Here is a 15,416-nt window from a genome sequence, read left to right on the forward strand (position 1 = left end):
ACTCGATGTTCAGGGTTAGCTTTGCCCTAACCAAATTTGGGAATCTTGTCTGAGGAGAATGCACCAGAGAGACTGGAAACCATTAGCAGCGGCAGGCTTCTCCGAAACCAAAACTGAAGTTTCGATCAATATTTTCAACCCGTATAGCACAGCAAGTGTTGCTTCTTCGCAGTAGTCACAGAGATCTGCAGATCTACTGTGCTAAGGCTGCGCCCCTCAATGGAATTCTCACTCCTCGGTCCTGCACGGTGACAAGGTCAAAGGCTGGGTCTTTCACTTCTTTGGTTTCTTCCACAGGCTCTAGCACAGAGCTAGGCACATAACCCCAATAAACACCTGCATTTATCATTTTTACAGCATCAAGGAAAGGCAGAGAGTGGGACAAAACTGGATGGTAAAGAGAAAATGGGAACGACTTGGTCCTTTCACCGTTCCCCAAGTTGACAGAGTGTCTTCGCCAATACCAGGGCGTCACGGAACACGGCCACCTTGGCAGGGAGTGGGAGCAGCTTGAATCGGAAGGTGTGGGCAGTGACTCTGAGTCAAGTATCTTGTGGGGTCTGCACGGTGACACTCAACACAGACATCTGTCCATGTAGGACTCTTTCTGTTTCCTGGTGATGTTTTGCAGGAATCCAGTTACTTCCAACTTTTGGATATGACCTCATGTCCCCAAGCTCCCAATGTCCTCTTCCATGAGATTCTCCAAATCCTAGATTCTCCCCTTATGGGCTGTGTGACTTACTGGGGAAGCCACTGTGCTTCTCAGCTTCTCCAGGGTAGATGATAACGCCTACCTTGATGGCTGGCAAAGGGATTGGCTATAAGGTGTGTCTATGTGTCCAGCACAGTGGCTGTTGGACCGTGATAACTACTAGTTCCTCTTCTATCTGCTTTAGTACTTGCTCTCTGAGCCTACACTTCTACGGGGGCTATTCATAGATGACTTTGGGGTGTGTGTGTGTGTGTGTGTGTGTGTGTGTGTGAGAGAGAGAGAGAGAGAGAGAGAGAGAGAGAGAGAGAGAGAGAGAGAGGAAGAGAGAGAGAAAAAGAAAAAGGAGAGTGTACGAGCATGTTGGGGGAAAATGAGGGGCATGTGGTACATCTTCCCACCTTATTCCTAAGCCCAATTTCTAAGAGCCTCCCAGCTCCTCCTTTCAAGCTATCAACATCTTCACTGGAGGCCCTGACAGGGTGAAAATTAACTATCGGTCTCCTCTAATCACTGTGCAAGGTAATGAAGGGCATGGTTCTACTTCCTCCTCATTCTCTGTCGTCAGAAGGGAGCTATGTTTGCACTTCAGGACAAGCCTTTTCCTTGAATTATGCAGGCTGTGTGTGTGAGTGTGCACGCGTGCACATGTAATGCGAGTGCATGTGTGTGCATATGCGTGTGCACCTGTGTGGCGTGGCAAGGGCATTTGTGTGTGTGAACGACTTCTAGCTGTTTGCTTTCACATGAGGAATTTGGGAGACTTTTGTTCTGCAGCAAGCTGCCTGGCCCTACACACAGCCTGCACACGTGTCCCCTCCCCTGACCCTGTATTCTCCAGTGAGCTGATCTCATTACGGCAAATTTAGTTACAGCTGAAGTCTCCTTGTAACAAAGATTATGTCCAAGCCCAGAGTAATGGAACCTAGTCGATTTCATTAAAATAAAATTGGTTACAATGAATAATTCAATAGGATGATTTTGTTTCCTCATCTCCTCTTTGTAGATAGAAGAGCTAGTATTTATAATGATTTTTTTTTAAATTGGATTTTTGTTTAGGAAAAGATAATCACCCATAATTCCTGACAGCCCCCACCTTGCAAGATAGGAATAATTGCCCCACGAAAACCTCTTTTCAAATGCTGAGACTGGAACATTCTTTCTCTCCTTTTCTCACATTAGTAGCAATAACCTTTGGGTGATTTTTAAGCACAGCTGCTACTTCAACTCTTGTTCCTGTGAGCATCCGAGTGTGTTAACAATGCTCTTGTTTGAATGATACCTTTTAAATACTTTTAAGAATTGGGTTCTATTGCTGGCCTCAGCCCTGTTGTTCTGGAAGCAGGACATGGAAGATGAGGGGACAAAGATGAATACAACTTAAACCTGTTCCCAAAGAGCTAATAGCCTGATGGGGAAGCCAGACACACAAACAGACACTTAGAGTTCAGAGTGATGAATGCAACCACACAGATGAGGTCACCAAGGACAGAGATGGCACAGGGAGAGGATGAACCTTAGTCATTCCTGCATGCATCATTCATTCATTCTGTTCCCATGTCTTTCCCCTCACCTCACAGCATTCAAATATAAACACAATGCGCCAGGCACAGTGGCTCAGGCCAATAATCCTATCACTTTGAGAGGCTGAGGTGGGAGGATTGCTTGAGGCTAGGAGTTCAAGACCAGCCTGAGCGAGAGGAAGACCTTGTCTCTACAAAAAATCTCTCAAAAGTTTGCTGGGTGTGGTGGTGTGTGTCTATAGTTCCAGCTACCCGGGAGGCTGAGGCAGGAGAATCACTTGAGCTCAGGAGTCTGACGTTGCTGTGAGCTATGATGACATCACTGCACTCTAGCCGAGGTGACAGAGCGAGACCTCTCGTCTCAAAAAATAAATAAATAAACACAAATGAATAAAGGATCTAATAATGTAAACCCCCCCACAAGAAAAAAATGGACCAAGAGATGATCAAATAAATGCTCTTACTAAGAAAGGAGGTGGTGCTATTCTGCACCTCACCCAGTGATTCCTCCCTGGGCTCCAGAAAAGGTCTTATCTCTCTTTCATCTCGAAGCCAGGCCTACCCCACTGAACCCGCATCAAGGAGGCAATATTGGAGAGGACTGTCTGGGAACAATGGCTCATCTGCAAGGCCAGGAGGCAGGCTGGTCTCAGAAATGGCCACTAGGCAAGGCAGGCACAAGCACTGAGTCATGTCTCTGGGAAATGGGAGTCTCGGAAGAAGGCAGGTGCTCACTCAGCAGGATAATTGGAAAGGGGGCTCTGGGGACAGCACGGCCATCCCTAGAATCACACAAGTGCTGGCAGCCCCAAAACTCTCGCTCCCTCAGCTAAGCTGTCAGTCTCCTGAGGAAGAACCATGGCACATAAATAGTGCAGTAGGGGACTGCAGAATGAGTCACAGCTTCTCAGAATTGGGAAGATCCTTGGAGATCACCAAACTCAACTACTCTCTGTTTTAAGGATGGGGAAAAAAATGGGGCCCAGAGAGATGGGGAAACTAGTCCAGGGCCACATAGCAAATCATGGTAGGGTTACTGTTAATTCAGGGAGCACACAATTTGGCACCCCCCAAAAACGTGGGACTTTTAAAGTGAATTCATTCTTACCTCCTTGAATTCCAGTGGTATATCCAAAATGGCTTTCTTTCCCCAAATATGAGTAATAACAGGTAGGGAACTAGGAGGACAGTCACCACCACTACGTGTTCCCTGCCCTAACCATTCTGTAGCTAATCCTTTGCGCATGGTACTCGTGAGGCCCTAACGTTGCATTTGGCTAAAGATATGCTCAAGTGGCCACATCCAATGACACTGCCTTTGTGGCATGCAGCTGTGAGAAGCATAGCAGAGATTCTGAGTGTCTGTGGGAAACGGTGCACGTGGCTGGAATTTTACCTGGGATGATGCTGGCTGTCCGATGATGACCCAGCCTGGGCATTGCTGGTCTTGATGGGATACTGACGCATTGGACGCCCATTGATCGAGGAAGCCCTGGGGCGTGTAGACACCACAGTCTTTAATGCTAGTTTTTCGTTCAAACTCCTCACATACTCCATCACCATCGTGGAAATAGCACCGGCTGGGTTCCTCTGTAGGAGGTGATGGACATAGAAGGGGAGAGATTAGATAGATATTTGTTCTTCAGCCTCAGATTTCATGAGCGACTATGTAGAATCAGACATCCAAAACCATCAGCACTGTCAAGCCTATCATTGTCAGTCACAATGGAATATTACGCAGCCCACAAAAAGAAGGAAATCCTGTCATATGCAACAACACGGAAGAACCTGGAGGACATTGTGCCAAATGAACTAAGCCAGCCATGCAAGGACAAATACTGCATGATTCCACTCATATGAGGTATCTAAAGTTGAGAAACTCCTCATAGAAACAGAGAGCAAAATGGTAGTCGCTAGGGTCTTGGGGGAGGGGAGATGGAGAGCTGGTGTTTGATGAGAACAAAGATTGAATTACATGAGACAAAAAAGTTCTAGAAATCCACTGTACATTGTACTCACAGTGAACAACTCTGTACAATACACTTAAAAATATGCTAAGGAGGTAGAGAGCTCATGTTGTGTGTTTTTGCCACAGTACAAAGAAAAAGTTCACAACCACTTTCAGCCTTGTTACCCCAAGCGAGCCTCACAACAACTTTGTGCGGAAGGTGTCATCATTTCAATCTTCCAGATGAGGAAAGTAGATTTCCCCACGTCTTAATACCTTGCCCAAGGTTACCCAGCATGTTAACGCCAAATCTGGGCCTTCAATTCCAGCATTCACTTTCCAGGCTCTGAGTACATTATTGGACACCACAGAACTTCCCCGCTGCAAACTGGGGCTTATTTGACTCCAAAGAGGATTTCAGTTTTACATAGAAAAGGACCTGATCTCCAAGAGAAACTGGCTTTAGTCCTGGCTCTGAAACTAAAGTGCTCTGTGGCTTTGGACAAGTCTCTTTCCCTCTCTGGGCTCAATCAGAACACAGAAGGGGGTTAGACTATTGGGACTCCAAGAACCCTTCCTGTCCAGTGCTCTGGGCTTTCGAGGGCTTGTCAGATACCTTTGAAGTTTCAGTTAAAGACCAAGGGAATTCTGAAGCTCCCATATAATCCGAACCACAGCCAGCATTTCCGTTGGCACGATTTAAAGCTGTAGCTGGCTGCAGTGGTTCTCACTTAGCTGCAAGGACAAGGATCACAGAAGCACAAGGTCCGCAGCAGGGTGCCAGCTAAGCAAGTATGACCTATGCATGTTTCTTGATGTTTCAACACAGAACAATACAAGAAGAAACCTAGATGTGGCCATCCAAAATAGATCATCCTGCCCATCTTTTAATAACTCTAATGTCAGCTCTTCTGTGCTATTTTCCCGACTTTTCTAAGCAAAGCTAAATACCCCCTCCTGTGTGGGTGCCTATTTTGTAAAGAATTTCACTTTAACACTTCTCACACTGTGCTGCTATTAAGTCTACGTGTTGCAGCTCCTCTGAAAGATTCTAAGCCCCTTGAAATGTGGTCCCTATCCAGTGTCTTAGGGTTGCTATATAATTTATCATCTAAACTAGAGCATTTGAGAGTGATTAGTGGTGCTATTAACAATTATGTCCAGGCAATAGGTACATATCCTGATAAAATCTGAATATCTCAGGCAAATCAGAATGTGTAGTCGCCCTAAGGATCCTGCCTAATCTAGGATATCCTTCCCCAAAAGAATGGGGTGGAGTTCTAGAGAGGGCACTGAATTCAGGGCCAAAGACCAAAGTTTAATTTCTGTGCCTTATATTAGCTATATAACTGCACAACTAGCTTCACTTTTCAGCTTCTGGCTCCCCATCTATAATGTAGAAATTATAGTCCCAGCCAGGATAACCTCTCAGGATAACCATATAACTCTCACAGGAAATGAATATAAATGTGCTTTGTGGATTCTAAAATAATCGTGGAGAAAAAAAATACTCCTCTTCTAAGGGTTCTATTTGTTCCTACGTGGCTGAATTAAATCAGCTTGTGAAATCAGTACTCACTTGAAACACTTTCAGGCAACATTCCCCTAGCTAGAAAGACCCCAGGTCAAGGAGAAATGAGACTTGGATTTCTACGATGCTGATTATCCGAAAAAGGAGTCATTGAATTCAGGGGCAGCAGAATGTTGAGCCCCTTCCAAGCTCCAAAATCCTTTGTTTATTTCTGCAAACAGTTTACATAGTGAAATACTGTCAAAAGAGCCAGAATAAATCAATTCATTATAATTCAATTATTTAAGGATGGGTTTAAGCCAGCTGAGGACTCCAGTGACCAGTAGCATGCCTGGCAGTTCGACCACGAAAAGAATACAGGCTCAGCACTTCTCGGTAGCTCCAACCTCTTGGTGGATGTGGCCAACTTACATAAAATATAACTGAGGCCCAACTCAAGGATGACCAGCCAGACATCCAGACTTTACTCTTTAGAAACCCAATAAAGGGGACTGTGAGGAGCAAGTGTTTTGACTTTAGGCAAAGGTATGTCCAAATCCTAAGTCTGCCACACATAAGCAGGACTTAAATAAAATAACCTAACCTCTCTGAACTTCATTTTTCTCATTTGAAAAAAAAATGGAGATAATAATCTTTACCCAGCGTTGTAGCAGTGATTGCATAAGACGAGGTGTGCAAAGCCAGCCCCTTCACTGATTGTATCTAATGGAAAACGGGGAGCTAGAGGAGGAAGCCCTCTGAATCCCCATCACAGAGACAGTTGGTAGCAGAGCAAGAGGTTGCCTTTTTACAGCAAGCAGAGAAATCTTCCCCCTACACGCAGTATCTCTAGAATGATGAAAACACAACCTCTAGGGAACAAAATCATGGGGTTGCCTGACTCTTGGCACCACTCTCTCCTCCTCTAATACAAAGACAAATCGGGTAAGATTATAATAAGATTTATTTTCTAAGATGACATAATTCACTTCCTTAGGAAAACAAAAAACAAAAGAAGCTCTCAGAGTGGCAGGAATTGGGGCTAGGGTTGTGTTCTCATGAAGGTTAATTCCTTCCTGATTATGTTTAAGACCACAGTAAATCTGTCTGCTTGGAATCAGCAGAGCCTTAGAATGAAGGAAAGACAGAGGTAGGTAAATAGGTACGTAGGTAGGTAGACAGATGATAAATAGGTAGGCAGAGGAAGAGTTAAAAGACAGAAAAGAAATGGTGTGAGAAAGCAAGAGAAAGGGGGCTATGGAGATGCCTGGTTTCTTCTCCAAGATTCTGCTGACAAAGCTCTTGTGAGTCCCTTTTTAAAATAACATCCTTGGACTCTGCTATTCAGTTTCTGTTGCTACTGGTGTCCCGGGGGCCCGCCAGCTACATCTGCCAGTCTGCATCTAGGGAATTCTCTCTCCCTCTCGACTCCCTCTGCCCCAAGCACTGAAGAGAACAGAGTGAGGAATGGAATACAAATGTGTGGCCAGGAAAAACAAAGACAGCAACAACAAAACAATAAAACAAAACTGGCCTTCTTGTTTTCATTACATCAATTTACTTGGTGCTCCCTGAATGCTGTATGCCGGGCACTGAGTGAAGAGTTTGAAGTCCATACCAAAGTCAAATTGTCACCCTGTCACCCTGGCTTCCATGTAGTAGCTAGGTGACATTATACATTATAAATGTAATTAATACATTTAACTGGGAGGGGTGTTGTGAAAATTTTATACATGCACGTGCACACACACGCATGCACCTAAATACATACGCAAACACATCCTGAAAATCTAATAGACTTTCAACGAATATTTGTTGAATGGGTGAGTCACTAAAATTTGGCATCCCTGATGTACACACTTTTGTCCAAACATAGTTTAGACTCTGTACCCCTTGAAAATTTTCTGTAGATTATGTGTCAGGGTGAAGGAGAAACAGCTGAGATACTGGCGGTGACTGGCATGCGTGGGGAGTGCCCTGGGCTTTCTGATTTCTCCATCCCACCTCATCTTCCCCTAGCAGGAGGGAATTCCTCATTTCAGATCCATTCCCTTTCATGTGGTGACACATTTAGAAATCTGCTCTGTCCACCTAGGAGACTTGATATGGGTGGGGTGGTGTTAGCAAAGTCTGTCTTCCCCAGCTGGGCTTTCGTAGGCCAGAAACTTTCTTTTCCTTTTGGAAGAAATGAGCTCAGCTTCAAGAGCCTGAGGCAGACAGACTTTCTGGAAGTGGAAAGACACGGCTGATGCCACTGTCCCCACAAATGACTTTCAATTTTCATCTGTCTGGAGCATCCAGATGAAATGCCCTGCCCCTAGATTCCTACGGCATGTCTGAAGGACACTATTTGAGATAAGCAGAGATTGTTATCCCCATTGGGAAGCTTGGAAGGTCAAGTCTTAGGGAAATGAGACGGGTTTACCCTAAAGTATGAGCAAAGGCTGGGGTAAGAGCTATTGTTAAGAGTTCTTATCCTTTTTTTTTTTTTTTTTTTTGAGACAGAGTCTCACTTTGTTGCCCCGGTTGGAGTGAGTGTCGTGGCGTCAGCCTAGCTCACAGCAACCTCAAACTCCTGGGCTCAAGCAATCCTTCTGCCTCAGCCTCCCAAGCAGCTGGGACTACAGGCATGCGCCACCATGCCCGGCTAATTTTTTCTATATATTTTTAGCTGTCCAATTAATTTCTTTCTATTTTTGGTAGAGACAGGGTCTCACTCTTGCTCAGGCTGGTTTTAAACTCCTGAGCTCAGACAATCTGCCTGCCTCGGCCTCCCAGAGAGCTAGGATTACAGGCGTGAGCCACCGTGCCCGGCAAGAGTTCTTATCCTTGAAGTCAGAAACCCAGGATTCAAGCTCCTGATCTGCCGCTAATTATTGCTCAATCTTGGACGTGGTATTTCACCTCCTCATCCTTCAATTTTGCCATCTATAAAATGAAAACAAAATTACATTTTATACTTCCTCAGTAAGGGGCTGGGTATGATCAAAAAGCATAATAGACTAAGAGATGGGAAAGTAAAATCGGTCTTGAAGACACAGGGTCTATTCCTAACCATGATGATACTGGGTTGAGGTAGGGGTTGGAGGAGAAGTCTTCTTAATTAGAGATTCTACTTTTCTCTACCCAGCTCCAGATCCTAAGGTATCTTGAAGGATAGAAATGATTAAAAAGGATGCATGAGCTATTTTCAATATAAATGGCAAGGAAGCAAGTAAACAAACAAAAAAGAAAAAACTTAAGAATATTATGACTTACATTGGAATGATTTTAACACAACTGGCACATACTAATTATCTTAGCTGGATTAGAAATTTTGGTGATTTATGACATCACTGACATCACTCAGGTGAACGAGTGAAAGAAATAGCTAAAGAGCTCATAGCTGGAAAGGGAGGAGGAACTTAAATTACTCATGTCTCCTCGGTACAAGATCCTAGGGATGATTTCCACAACGAATCTTGTTTTCACATTGACTCTCACCAGTTAAGGATCTTGAACATATAGTCATAAGTTACTAGTTACTGTAAAAACTAACTTAAGCCAATGTGTTCTTCAAACAAGACCTGAGAGCATGTGTATTCTTCAGAATAGTGGGTTAATTTAGGGCATTTTGGCTATGAGTCTTCTACTCAAAATACAAATTTTACCATGTCCCCTCTTTGCACATAATCCTTTGATAGATCCCCGCCGCTTACAGAAGAAGATAATTTTCCTTGGCTTGGCATACAAGACTCCTCACAAACTGTCCTTTTCCTGCACTTTTCCAAACCGACTATTTCATTTCATTTGCCCTCACAAGAGTTGTTTTTCTCTGCTTGAAATGTGTTTTCCAGTTGTAGCTTTTCTAATTCCCACTGGTTTTTCAAGATTCAGCTAAGGTGTCTCCTTAGCAATCTTCTCTATTATTTATCCCCTTTCCCTGACTCCTACCCTAGCTGGCTTAAGTGTCTTTCCTCTGTGTTCTCATGATTCCCAGATTTCTTCCAGCACAGTCAGGGATTCTCTCTCAAACATTTCTATGATGTCTGGCTGGGATTAAGAACCCAGCAATTCATTTGCAATTATTTTAGCAATGAATGAGCAACAGAAAAGATGTATCAAAACTTTCTGGAGAATTTAGGACTCAGGGCTGTTATTATCCCCAGCTAAAATAGCTTCTAATCATTAGATGGGAACTGGAAAGGTGACCAGTTCATTTAATTAATATTTACTAATCAACTGTTCATTGTCTGTGCCGGTGCTTGGAATACATTGATGATTCAGTATCACCCCTATCCCTAACAATATTTCTTAGAAAAATGGGGGAAGGCATCCTTGAGAAAATGGTTTGGGATAAGCATTTTGAAGGATGAAAAGAATTTGATCGTTTAGAGAGAGAGAGTGGTACAAGTGAAGGGTGAGCCTCAACCAATACTTGAGTAAAGGAGTATAGTGGATCCTGGAATTAATAAATTAAAAAAACTGATTTGAGGCCAGATTAAAAAAAAATTCAATGCTATGTTAAGAAATTTGAATTTTATCCTTTAGGAATGGGGAGACTGAAGATTTTTCTGAGCAGGAAAGTCATTTTGTACCATAATTTTATACTCTTAGAGGCAATGAGGTGTAAGATTTGACTTTGTTTAGCAGATGTGCCATTTATTATTAATATTTAAGTGATTTTGGGCAAATTCCTTAGAATTTCTGAGCCTGGGTTTCCTCATCTGAATAATGGTTGAAAGACTGAATTTTTATGATGCTCAAATCACTGAATAATGACAGTAAACATATAATAAACAAAAATATTTACTTAGTTGTTTCTATGGGCCAGGGACTATGGTAAACTGTAGGCATCAAGTTGTAAATAAAAACATCCATCACTTCTTCCTCCATGGACACATCTAGTGGTAAATGCAGTCACAGCACTTAGTACATAACAGGTAGTCCATAAATGGTCTATGATAATGATGATGGTGGCCATGGAGCTGAAAGCAATTATTTCATTTTACCTATGGGGAAATTGAGGTTCATAAGGTTGAAGAGATTTGCTGAACTCTTTAAAGAAAATTTCCAGCAGAATTAATACTTGAAACACAAAGCCCAATCCACTGCACCATGCTATCTCATCAGATCTGAATTTCAATATATGATTCTGGGAACAAAGTAGTCTATTACCCTTAAGCAAGTTTCAGTATTACTTTTGGAAATCTCTGATTTCACTTTTCATAATATCCACTGGTATGGGCTAAATATGACTAGTCTGAGAAGCTCTTGGGGTTACCAAGTTCACAGCCCATTGAGGACAAACAAACAAATAACAAACAAATGAACAAATGAAAAACTACCTGCAGACAGGCATATGAGAGTTCTCAGTCATAGGAGATGGTTTGATTTAGGGCTTGAGGAGGAAGCAAAGAATTTGCGCGCACACGAGATGGGCTACCTTCCAAAGGATGGGTAGATTTTACTGCCTTTCTAAACTTCTCCTTTATGAATATGGGTCAGCTTTTGAGAAATTAGCATCTGTTTCTATTTCCAGCTAAGAGAATAGTGATTGACATTATGATATTCTCTTTTAATCCAATAGTTACTTTTAAAAAATGTTTTAAAGACCAATAAAAAATAGTATTTTTTAAGTTCAACTCTTTGTTTAGGGATTGGTCCAATAACAACAAGCTTCATGCCACATAATTCGTCCAAACAATGACAAAAAGACGAAAAAAAACCCACAAAACACAATCTTTGTATCCAAATATTAGCTTCTTGGAACAAGGGGAATAGGAGTGCCTGACCCCCTGATGGTTTACAAAGGGGAAGCTTGGGTGGGGGCTCGGAGGTGGCTCTATTGGCATAAGCTTCCTCTGGAACAGAAATATCGTGACTTTATATAGCTTGTCTTTCAAAGGCTTCGTGTCAACCTCACATTGCTGACCTCATTTAATTCTATTCAAACCAGGGTTTGTCCTTAACCTCCTCAACCAGATCAGCCTGCCCAGAATACAAAAGACGAGGGTGATGAAGGACTCCTAAAGAACCATGAATCTGCTAACAACCTTCAGATGCCGATTAGGTCTACTGAATCTGAGAAGCTGAAGTTGGTTTCTGGTTTCTTCAAGGGTTGCTCACATACCAACACAGGCCAGAAATTCCTCCCTGTGTTTCACTGTGACAACCAGGCAGACATCATCTAACAAACTGAAAGCACTAAAGAAGAAGAGTGTCCCTGGAGGTTGTCCCACATTGTCACACTAACTCTGCACTCAAGTCCATTATGGAGAACATCCACAGCACCACCTCATCCCCCATCTATTTAGTTCTTTAGACACTCTCATAACTAGCTTTGGGTCTTCCCCATTTCAATCCTTCCTCACAAAGCAGCTTGCAAGTGATTCATCTAAAATATAAATCTTATCATGTTTGAAATATTTGATGGACTCCTACAAAATTCTAACTTCCCCACCTAGCTTTCAAGTCCTTTTGTAGACTAGCTCCAACTTTCCTATTTGTTCCTAGTACCAACCACATCTCTAACCTCAAATGCATACAGTCCTTTCCCAGGACTCATACTTCAGAGTATGTGCCCTTATTTCCTTAGCCCAAAAGGCTGTTCCCTGCCTTTGAGTCTCCCATTAAGAATTAATTCTAGCCTCTTCAGCTTCATGACATCTCATCTGTCGCTCGTGTGTTCACTGCTTGTCCCACACAAAACAGTTCCCTCTATTTCCTGCATCATTATTTTCTTCTTCCAAATAAGCAAAGTATGATATAGCCCATCTAAAAATTTAAAATTGAAAGAAATTTAATTTGTTTTTAAATTTAAAAAATTATAACTTCCCTTCATTCTACATCTCTAGGATACTCTTCTCTTACCTCACATTTCTCTTTCTATGATTTAGAGTAAAAGGTATTGAGTTATCTAGACTTAACGTTCTCCTCTTTCTCCCCTATACATCACTGTTCAGTTTGTTCCAGTCTAGCTTCTGTACTCACCACTCCACCAAAATCAGTCTCATTAAGGTCATCATTGACCTCAATGTTGCCAAAACTAACCATACAGCAAAATCCTCATCTTGCTAGACTTCCTTGAAGCATATGAAGAAGTAACCCACTCCTCTTTTCTCCAAGTACCCTCTCTCGTAGAGTCCATGACAAAGGGTCATCCTAGTACCTTCTGGCTCCTCCTGCATAGACCCATGTACTGTCTTCTCTTTCCTAACTCTACACTAAATGCTGCCAAACTTAAGTGTTAGGTCTGGGGCCTCCTTTCCTTCTCTATCTTACATTCTCTAATCCAGTCCCAGTTTGTAAATAAAAATTGTAAAACATCACTGTGTTGATGACTTGAACATTCATGGCTTCAGATATGACCTCTTCTCTGAGTCCCAACTGCTTACAATGACATCTCTAATAAATATCAATGCATTTAAAGTCATCACATGTTCAATGTGTCTAAAACAAAAATGTTGATTTCTCCCCACATTCCCTTTCCCTCCATCTGAGCAAATGATTCCACCACCATTGCCCAACAATGATCAAACCAAAACCTTCCCAGTCATCTCTCCCAGTTTTTTCAGCCCACCTGTCAACACCACACAAAATCTATCAGTATATCCTGTAGGCTATTTTCTCCCAGGACATTCCAAATAGATCCACTTTCCTCCACCACTACCATACTACCAAGCCACCAGAACTATGGCAATGCTCATTTAACTAGTCTGTCTGTTTCTTCTACATCTGTTTCGCAATAATCCTTTTTTCAGAGCACAGTTATAGTGCTCTTCTAAAAATATAAACTACACCATGCCACCCTCCTCACTTAAAACTCCTCAATGGCTTCCCATCTTATGTGGAGCAAACTCTAAACTTGGTATCACGACCTACAGGTCCCTGCTTTTTCCTTCCAATTTGTACTACTATCCCCCTTGCTCACTACCTTCCATTCGTTCATTCATTCATTTACTCAACCAGACAGACATCTACCCATTCAACAAGTATCTAGTTCTTAAGCGAAACTTGATATTGCTCCAGGAACTTGAACCTGATAGCTACATTCCCTGGAATACTTTTTTCCTGACTTTTCTCATGGCCTTTTAATTACTTCGGGGTCATTTCAAATATTACTTCCTTAAATGACAACCCTATCTACCTGCAGTAAGCTCACATTCTATTCCTCCATCCCCATTAGGGAGTAGCATGCCATCTTGTTTTATTTCCTTCACAGTTATTCGCTATCTAAAATAAATTTTTATTTATTATTTTTACCTGCTCCCATGTGATGTAAGTTTCACAGAAGCAAATTTTAAAGTGCATCATTTTCTTTAAGATCAAGAAAATAGCCTGGCCATATTATGTTACTGATGTTTAAGAATAAGGCAATAAGTGAATAAATGAATGAATGATTATGTACAGCTTGGATTCTGAGATATTTGTGAATTGGCCCCAGTCTTACTTATATTTATATCCCTAATACTTAGAATAGTATCAGTCTCATAGCAGGTGCTCAGTAAGTGATAAATTAACAAACTTTTTTTGGAGCTTTTGAATTTCTGTCATTGATTGTATTGAAGATGTATCAAACCTGCTTTGAATCTGTTTTAATAGATCATGCTAAAGATTTTTATGAAAATATTAAGTAAAATGAGGTCATTATATAAACTCAAGCACATATTAGAGGGAAACATCCAATTCTATATAAACTATCTTATAATATTTTTTTTTGCTTTGAGACATTGTGTTTCACCATCTGTCCTAAATGTTGTTTTATTTTCTGTCTTAGTTGAATTTGAGAAGAAATGAAATATTTGGATAGGAAAGGCACCACATATTAGACTAAAATTTAATAAAGATATCGACAGTCTTATGAATTGGAACTTGAAGATGCATTTACATCATCTTGAATTCAGTATAGTTATTTAAATGGCCTAAAAGATTATAAGTAAAGATAGTAATTCTAATAAATAACAATACAGCCAATAGAGCAGAATGTTCAAAGCCCTAAAGGACTTTCAGCCAGGTCTCTTTTGGGTCCCAATGACAAGGAAGGGAGCATAAAATTCAGTGCCACGTAAATTATATAGTGGCTGAGAATTAGGTGGCATTCTAAGCACAAACAGAAGGAAGAGTGATGCCTGGGACCCAAAGGCTTTTCGAAGTATCAGCAGGAAATGATAAAATGAAATTTGGCCTGGATAATATATGCTGATAAATGGATAAAAACCATCCCAAACATTGATATGCAGAGAGTGTGCAAAAAGTGGGAAAAAAGGGGGTAATAAAAGATAACAAATGATAATATGAATGGAGTGTCAGTGGTTTTAATGTGATCTCATCTTCATACCAAAAAAAAAAAAAAAGGAAGGAAGGAAGGAGAGAGAAACAAAAGAAAGAAAGAAAGAAGAAAGAAAGAAAGAAAGAAGGAAAGAAGGAAGGAAGGAAGGGATAGGACTCTTTCTCAAAATCCGCAGCCTGGGACACTGATGAACAGGAAGTCAAGGGAACGGGAGATTGGAACAGATGTCCTAATCTACCCTATGATTTTGGACAAGTCACTTCCCCTCTCTGGGCTGCCATTTCTGCAGTTGCTGCCAGTGTCAAATGAGAGAGTTAAATTGAATAGCTTTGCGATTCCCTTCAATTGTGTCACTCTAAAATGTATTTGGTTCTTAACTGTTTGCACTTCAATCATTAAATCACTTTTTCAGTTCGGATGGGGAAACATGATCAGCAAAATGAAGACTGAGA

At 41.6% G+C, this 15,416-nt stretch overlaps 1 protein-coding gene across 1 annotated transcript in view; it reads right to left on the bottom strand.

Annotated features, from left to right (window-relative positions):
* PAPPA (pregnancy-associated plasma protein A, pappalysin 1) overlaps window positions 1-15,416 on the bottom strand; it is a 250,111-nt gene that overhangs the window by 98,312 nt on the left and 136,383 nt on the right. The window contains exon 11 of the mRNA XM_012664387.1: window positions 3,632-3,825. Within this exon, the coding sequence (XP_012519841.1) occupies window positions 3,632-3,825 (194 nt within the window). The remainder of the gene's footprint in view (window positions 1-3,631; window positions 3,826-15,416) is intronic.

Source organism: Propithecus coquereli, unplaced genomic scaffold (assembly GCF_000956105.1).
Source record: "Propithecus coquereli isolate 6110/MARCELLA unplaced genomic scaffold, Pcoq_1.0 Scaffold89, whole genome shotgun sequence".
Classification (NCBI taxonomy): domain Eukaryota; kingdom Metazoa; phylum Chordata; class Mammalia; order Primates; family Indriidae; genus Propithecus; species Propithecus coquereli.